At 40.2% G+C, this 8,695-nt stretch overlaps 1 protein-coding gene across 1 annotated transcript; it reads left to right on the top strand.

Annotated features, from left to right (window-relative positions):
- The first annotated feature begins 6,445 nt into the window (after nucleotides 1-6,445).
- On the top strand, nucleotides 6,446-8,426 carry LOC126672576 (uncharacterized). The gene is made up of 4 exons (XM_050366531.1): nucleotides 6,446-6,696; nucleotides 6,934-7,111; nucleotides 7,223-7,597; nucleotides 8,349-8,426. The coding sequence occupies exons 1-4, from the start codon at nucleotides 6,446-6,448 to the stop codon at nucleotides 8,424-8,426; spliced, it is 882 nt and encodes a 293-aa protein (XP_050222488.1).
- The last annotated feature ends 269 nt before the right edge of the window (nucleotides 8,427-8,695 follow it).

The raw sequence follows: 8,695 nt of genomic DNA, 5'->3' as shown, positions 1-8,695 counted from the left end.
AGATGATGGGATGCAAGTGGAGGATATAGAATCCGAAAAGAAACATAACGCACAGACTGGAGGTTATCGGTAGAGCTATCACTCAACCAACAAGAGCGCCAATGTCAATTTTGTCCAAAGACAAGGGACGTAAAACATAAAGTTCTCAGAATTCCCTATTCCTTTGGCTAAGGTGTTAGACAGGCAAATGAAGCAGGATCTCTTACAGAACAGACCTCCTAAAAATCCTTTGAATCTGAATTCGCCAAACTATAACCCAAATGTACATTAAAAGTTCCCTCAGAAACCCAAGCATCATACTGACTCATGCATCACGCTGAAACATGCCATCCACGATCTGATAGACGATTGAAAAATCACTGATCCATCATTAGGACAACCTAGAACACAGAACAACCCACTACCTAGCTACCATGCGGCGCCGCCATAGAATCTACATACCATAAATTCTGGCCTAGTTCACAATGAGGTCATAAATTCTTTCGCTGATGTTATGTAATACCCAATAAATTTTTAAGTAATTAGATCGTGCCACGTGTCCTAAATAACAAAGTAGGTCGGAATTAAGAATCAAGTGGGAAATGATGGTCGGAATAATTTTATAAGATTTATCGTGAAATAATAATTTTGTTTGAAAATTATTATTCATCAGATCGGGTATTAGCGGGACTAGGAAAAAAGCCAAAGAGATTAATAAAAAATAAAGTATACATCTCAAGTTAATCATTTTTACGCCGTCTTCCGTAAAATAATTTTAAAAATTTATTGGAAAAGTTTCATGTCAATCGGAGACTGTTTTAATTTTTTGACGCAGACGTTAATTAAGGTTTCTGGTTAAAGTACGAGTTTGAGCTGCTCGAGCTAAACAGTACTTTAACCATCCATATATATAGTTTCCCCTTTCATTAGAATGAAAGTTCCAGAACCCAAAAACTTCATTTCATCTCAATCATCATCGCCATGACCGTTTCTTACGCTCGATCACCGATTCTCAACCATTTTTTGACGTTTCTTAGCTCGAATCGATCGTATTTCAGTGGGTAATCAAGTTGATCACGTGGTTTGGCCATTTGTTTGAGTTTATTTGATGGATTTTTGATTTGAACGTTAGAGTTACGGCGAATCCGTATCGAAATCTCGTATTTGATTTGTTCTAGGCGTTTTTCATTTGTTTTTGATGTATTTAGATGTTGTTTGGATGTTGGATGCGTTCGGGAATGTGTTAAGCACGTCGGAATAAGTCTGTGAGGTGTTTTAGGAGCAGCAAGGGCTATAACGTATGATTCGATATTAAGCGGTTAGGTTTATCTGTAAACCAAAAGCAGTATCGAGGATATATCGAAGGTTACTAAGTAAAACGGAAGTGAGTCGAATAGAACGTGATTAGAACTCGACAAGTTATTTATATGTTTGTGTCTCGAGTCTAGAATGTCTCTAGAGTTAGATTCTTGCTCCAGTTGTGTTTGAAGTACCGGACAGGGAGCTACCGGACAGGGAGCTCACAAAGCTTAACGATATTTGAATACCGTGGTGTTTTTGGATAGCGATTTCTGTAAGTTTATATGATTACTTTTAAAGTATTTCAAAGAGTATTGTTTATAAAGCAAATGTTTTATATTGCTTTACTTTTAAAGTGAATGTTTACTTTTACAAGTGTTTTACATGAGATGCACACATGTTTAATTTGAAACCAGTATAGATCTGATGGAAGGTGCTTTCCTATTGGGAGGTAATAGGGCTGCGTGATCACCAATTTCGATTTATTTCAGCTGAGAATATGAGTATGGATATGAGTATGAAAGTTGGATATTTAATTGATAGATACGAGGTTGAACTCGGTCAAACTATCTCGGGATCCGTATCCAATGGGTTGAACTCGGTTAAACTATCTCGAGACCCACAGCTTGGGATTAAGAGACTGGTAGCGGTTGAACTCGATTGAACTATCCCGGGACCGTGCCAATGGATTGAATGATTAATTTGATTGAATATGACTAGCCTGTTTGAGGATTAGGGTTTCAATTTGATCCTTTACTTGGCTGTACGTGAATGAAATGTTTACAGCATTGTTTTATGTTTTTGTAAAATTCTTATTAGTAAATCATATGAACTCACTAAGTATATTCCAATATACTGACCCCTCACTGTTTTCCTTCTCAGGTGAAAGAATCTTCAAAGTGACGGACTTCTATCCTTGTCTCAGAAGTAGGATATTTTGAAGTATGTCAAGATATGGTACTTTACTTCTAGAGCTGCAGTAAATAGGTGCCTTATGTTTCGTTCTGTATGAAATTGTTTTCTGTAAATATAACTCTGTTGTTTGAAAATATGTATACGATATGTTTCCTGCGTTGTAACCGTTTGTTTCGTGCCGGATGTCCATGTGTGGCCTGACATGTTTATAGCATGACACGTGTTTATATTTGTCATGCATGATGTAAGTTTATTCGCAAAAAAGTGTTTATAGTTTTAGGCTTTCTACGGGTTTTGGAGCTACCACTCCCATTCCCTAGCGCCGGTCTCGGCTTGAGATTTTGGGTCGTGACAAAGTTGGTATCAGAGCAACGGTTAATGATACCATTGTTTCTATCTGATAAGTGTTATGTGTTTAGGTACTTAGGGATCTATAGCAGTACATAGGATTCGAGTCATGTCTTTGTTAAATATTCATTTGATTTTCAAACTTTCATCCTTCCCTTAGGATGTGAGTCTGTTATATGTTTGTTTGTTCATATAAGAAGAGATGCGCGATATATGTATTTCGCATTTGCAACGATATGCGTTTATCCAGATACGTAAAACTGCTTGTCTTGGTCAGGATGTCTGACCAACGACAAGAAGAAGAACAAGATGCCGCTGCAGCACGAAACGTTATCGAGGGAGCACAGGATGTACTTCCAGAAGCTCAAGATGAGTCTTCTGTTCATGGTGGGCTCAACTTACCACCCGAAGCGGCAGGTGGTGGTCGTTGCCAAGAAGCCCATACTCAGGCACCAGGGGTGCAAGTGCAAGCTCAACAACCTAACGTCCTAGGCTTTGACCTAAATCAGTTTCTTACGGGAGTTGCGGCTATGCAAGCCAATCAGGCCGAGGTGCAGGCTATGCATCGAGAACAATTGTAGCAGCAACAACAACGTAATGTTTCTTATACTGATTGAGACATCATTTTGGCTTACATGCGCCTTAAGCCAACAAATTTTGACGGTTCTGAAGACGCTCTGGACTTCCTGGAGGAAGTAGTACGAAATGCTCGACGTCTGCAAGCTAACAAGAGACAGTCCATCATTCTGGTGGAAATGTCAATGCGAGGACCTGCAAAGGATTGGTTTTAGAACCATATTCAACCAACAATAATATCATGACTTGGGCTGAATTTGTGAATCATTATAGGGAGTATTTTCTACCGTTCGCAGTAACAAAGAGTTATCGCAGCAAGTGGATGACTTTGAGTAGAGGCAATCGATCTGTGCAAGAGTACGTGACGAAGTTTACGAGATCGAGTAGATTTGCACCAGATTTGACTGCAGATCCTGTAAGGGTGAATTCGAGGTTTATAGAGGGTTTAGGACCCGAGTTTGTGAGTTTCACATATGATGTAGGTAATCCTTTTGTGCAACTAATTGATTGCGCCAGACAGATGGAGGTTTCTCTGATTCGATTTGGGAGGATTCCTGATCCTTCTAATGTTGTACCTATAAGAAGTTATGTGTTTCCCAGTGTGCAGAGCGCTCCAACACAGTCATATATTTGAGGTTACTCAAGGCCGACACAACATACAATGAGAACACAAGAGGGCTCGACATGGATCTCGAGCTAGTGTGTCCGGCACAGGGTTTGATGCTAGGTCTATTAGTGGTATGGGAGGCGGAGCTCCTATCTGTCCGACTTGTAATAAGAGGCACTATGGAGTGTGCCATAGCGTTTTCGGAGCGTGTTTTAACTGTGGCCAACAGGGTCACTTTGCTAGAGATTGTCCAAGACAGATGCATCAAGGCTCAATGACTACGGTAGCACAATCTTCCTATCATCAACAGAGAACTGCACATCAGGCAGTGTTAGGGTACGATCAGACGGGACGCACATTTACTGGCCAAAGAGGCCAAGGTTATGGGAATCGAGGAGGAAGGAATGGTGGAGGTCGTGGTACTGGCCAGGCTTCACAAGCTGGGGGGAAGTCAGGCCAAGGTTTTTGCATTGAATCCTCATGAGGTTCAGGCTTCCAATGCTGTAGTGCAAGGTACATTTCCTATCGCATCTCAAGACGCATTAGTTTTGTTTGATCCGGGTGCTACGCATTCATTTATTTCACCTAGCTTTGCTAGTAAGTTAGGAGTGTAACCACCATACCTTAAGGATCCCTTGTCAGTAGCCACTCCAGTAGGTGAAAGTGTGAAAGTTAGTATCGTTTATCCATCTTGTCCTGGGAGTGTTGAAGGACGAGATTTGCTTATGGATTTGATCTTACTTGAGGTATTAGTTTTTGACATTGTACTAGGAATGGATTGGCTAGCTTAGCACTATGCCAATGTGGATTGTCGGAAGAAGACAGTAACATTCAACGCGCCTGGAATTGAACTAGTTTCAATTCAAGGTGACAAGACATAATCTCCTATGAGTATTGTTTCAGCTATTAAAGCTTGTCAAATTTTAAGGAAAGGATGTCAAGGATTTCTAGCCATAGTACGAGACGTGGAGAAGAAACACGTGGAATTAAGTGATGTACCAGTAGTATCGGAGTATCCAGATGTTTTTCCAGAGGAATTACCTGGATTACCCCCAGATCGCGAGATAGAGTTGTGTATCCAGCTGGCTCCTGATATCGATACCTCCTTATCGTATGGCACCTGCAGAGCTCAAAGAATTGAAAGATCAACTAGAAGAGTTACTTGATTTTGGCTTTATCAGACCGAGTGTATCCCCATGGGGTGCACTAGTGCTGTTCATGAAAAAGAAGGATGGATCGCTTCAACTCTGTATAGATTATCGACATTTGAACAAGGTGACAATCAAGAACAAGTATCTGTTACCTAGGATCGACGATTTGTTCGACCAGTTACAAGGAGCAAAGTACTTCTCCAAGATTGACTTAAGGTCAGGCTATCATCAGCTGAAGATTCGCGATGACGATATTTTAAAAAATGCCTTTCCAACTCGATACGGTCATTACGATTTTCTTGTCATGTCATTCAGATTGACCAATGCACTAGCAGCCTTCATGGATTTGATGAATAGAGTGTTCAAGCCATACTTGGATCGGTTTGTGATCGTATTCATCGATGATATTTTGATCTATTCACGTACGGAAGAAGAGCACGCACATCATTTGCGGATAGTACTTCAAACACTGAGAGAGCATCAGTTTTATGCCAAATTCTCTAAGTGTGAATTTTGGCTAACGGAAGTAGCTTTCTTAGTTCATGTGGTATCTCAAAGTGGTATTAATGTTGACCAAAAGAAGATCGAAGCCGTGATGGAATGAAAACGACCTGATTCAGTTACCGAAGTTCGAAGTTTCCTCGGTTTAGCGGAATACTATAGACGATTTGTATAGGACTTTTCAAAGATCGTTGTACCTTTGACAAAGTTAACTCAGAAGAACGCTAGATTCAACTGGACAGACCAGTTTGAAGTCAATTTTCTTAAACTGAAGGAGTACTTGACCACAGCACCGGTTCTAGCATTACCAGAGGGAACGGAAGGATTCACAATCTACTGTGATGCATCAAGAATTGGACTAGGATGTGTCCTTATGCAGCATGGTCGAGTAATCGCGTATGCCTCGCGATAACTCAAGAAGCACAAAATGAACTATCCGACTCACGATTTAGAACTACCAGCGGTAATTTTTGCGCTGAAGATCTGGAGACATTATTTGTACGGCGCAACATGCGAGATATTTACATATCATAAGAGTTTAAAGTACATTTTTGATCTATGAGAATTAAACCTCAGACAGAGGAAGTGGATAGAGTTATTAAAAGACTGCGATTGGATAATACAGTACCATCCAGAAAAGGCCAACGTAGTAGCAGATGTGTTGAGTAGAAAATCGGCAGAAAGTCTTGCGCATATTGCGATAACGTGGCGGAGACCATTGATCAAAGAAATCCACACACTGTTCAGCCAGGGAGTCAATTTCGAGGTTTCGACCCTTGGGAACTTGATGGCTCAGTTAAGCATTCGACCGACATTGATTGATCGAATCAAAGAGTTGCAAACAGACGACCCTCAACTCAAGCGTTTAATTGAGGAAGTTCAACAAGGCAAATGCCAAGACTTTAGCATCGTTAACGGAGCGTTAAAACATGGCAATTGATTGTGCGTACCAGACATGGAAAACTTGAGACAAAAAATCATGTAGGAGACCCATGGACCGAATTATAATGTTCATCAAGGTTCCACGAAGATGTACCATGACATCAAGGGAACATAGTGGTGGAGTGGAATGAAGAAGGATATCGCAGATTTTGTAGCAAAGTGCCCGACTTGTCAACAAGTGAAGTTGGAGCACCAACGACCATACGGATTTCTTCAACCGTTACCTATTCCAGAATGGAAATGGGAGAAAATCACGATGGATTTTATGGTCGGATTGCCCAAAACGCAGAAAGGCTTTGATTCCATTTGGGTAATTGTTGATCATCTAACGAAATCAGCACACTTCATTCCTATCAAGATGATATATTCAGTAACAAAGTTAGCTCAAGTATATATCGATAGGATTGTTAGTTTACATGGAGTTCCGGCATCAATCGTTTCAGACTGAGGTTCAGTGTGTTTACCTCTCATTTTTAGAAGAGTTTACAAGAGGCATTGGGGAACACGATTAAACTTCAGCACTGCGTTTCATCCTCAAACGGACGGCCAGTCAGAACGAACGATTCAAACGCTAAAATATATGCTTTGATTATGCATTTTCGATTTTGGAGGTAGTTGGGATACGTATATACCTTTAGTCGAGTTTGCTTACAATAACAACTACCATTCAAGCATCGAGATGGCTCCGTACGAGGCCTTATATGGACGCAAGTGTAGATTCCCTATCTATTGGGATGAAGTCGGAGAAAGAAAGTTGACGGGAGCAGAGATTATCCAGATTACTTCAGAGAAGGTACCATTGATACGGCAACGCCTGAACACTGCCTTCAGTCGACAGAAGAGTTATGCAGACCCAAAGAGAAAAGATATAGAATTTTAAGTTGGGGATTACATTTTTCTCAAGGTATCACCTATGAAGGGTGTAGTTTGTTTTGGTAAGAAGGGGAAGTTATCTTCAAGATATATTGGTCCATACCAGATAGTCAAACGCATGGGAAGAATTTCTTACAAGCTGGAATTGCCACCAGACATGTCACAAGTCCACCCTGTGTTTCATATTTCTATGTTTCGGAAATATGTATCAGATCCTTCTCGCATGATTCAACCTCAGGCGGTGGAAGTTAATGAAGAACTGTCATACAAAGAAAAACCAGTTGAGATTATCGATATGCAAGTACGAAAGCTTCGGACCAAAGAAATTTTGATAGTGAATGTCCTTTGGAGGAATCATTCTGTCGAGGAATGCACATGGGAGACGGAAAGAAGATATCCGACAAAGGTATCCATATATGTTTAATCCATGTACGTGGCTAAAGTTTTAAATTCGAGGACAAATTTATTTTAAGGGGGGGTGAATGTAATACCCCATAAATGTTTAAGTAATTAGATCGTGCCACGTGTCCTAAATAACGAAGTAGGTCGGAAGTAAGAATTGAGTGGGAAATGATGGTCGGAATAATTTTATAAGATTTATCGCGAAATAATAATTTTATTTGAAAATTATTATTCGTTAGAGCGGGTATTAGCGGGACTAGGAAAAAGTCAAAGAAATTAATATAAAATAAAGTATATGTCCCAAGTTAATTATTTTTACGCCGTCGTTCGTAAAATAATTTTAAAAATCTATTTGAAAAGTTTCGTGTCAATTGGAGACTGTTTTAATTTTGGACGCGGATGTTAATTAAGGTTTTAGGTTAAAGTACGAGTTTGAGCTGCTCGAGCTAAACAGTACTTTAACCATCCATATATATATTTTCCCCTTTCATTAAGAATGAAAATTCCAGAACCCAAAAACTTCATTTCCTCTCAATCATAATCGCCATCACCGTTTCTTACGCTCGATCACCGATTCTCAACCATTTTTGACGTTTCTTAGCTCGAATCGATCGTATTTCAGCGGGTAATCAAGCTGAGCACGTCGTTTCGTCATTCTTTTGAGTTTACTTGATGGATATTTTATTTGAACATTAGAGTTACGGAAAAACAGTATCGAAATCTTGTATTTGATTCGTTCTAGGCGTTTTTCATAGGTTTTTGATGTATTTAGATGTTGTTTGGATGTTGGATGCGTTCAAGAATGTGTTAAGCACATAAGAATATGTCTGTGAGGTGTTTTAGGAGCAGCAAGGGCTGCTGCCCCGACCTCACGTCGTGCCAGCCTTCGACATGACGTGAAGGAGGGTGTCGCGACGCGACACACCTTGGCACGACGTGCCTAGGTCAAACCTGGGCCCCCTAGGTTGTTTTTGACCCCTTTCGATGCTCAGAACTTGGACTAGACGTTTCTTGAGTCAATTAAAGCTTTCGGACAACGATTTAACAAAGAAACGAATGTGAAGTTGTAACTTTTTGACAGTTAGGTTATAACGTATGATTC

The sequence above is a fragment of the Mercurialis annua genome, linkage group LG3 (genome assembly GCF_937616625.2).
Source record: "Mercurialis annua linkage group LG3, ddMerAnnu1.2, whole genome shotgun sequence".
In the NCBI taxonomy this organism is placed as follows: Eukaryota; Viridiplantae; Streptophyta; class Magnoliopsida; order Malpighiales; family Euphorbiaceae; genus Mercurialis; species Mercurialis annua.
This window is presented reverse-complemented; position numbering and strand designations above follow the sequence as displayed.

What these genes read in the sequence shown, in the direction of transcription:
- LOC126672576 (XM_050366531.1), top strand. Translation starts at nt 6,446, where the DNA reads ATGAAGAAGGATATCGCAGATTTTGTAGCAAAGTGCCCGACTTGTCAA. An exon ending in TCCAGATTACTTCAGAGAAG is followed by an intron (nt 7,112 to 7,222) that starts GTACCATTGATA and finishes ATTTTTCTCAAG; the next exon opens with GTATCACCTATGAAGGGTGT. An exon ending in AAAGAAGATATCCGACAAAG is followed by an intron (nt 7,598 to 8,348) that starts GTATCCATATAT and finishes CGTTTTTCATAG; the next exon opens with GTTTTTGATGTATTTAGATG.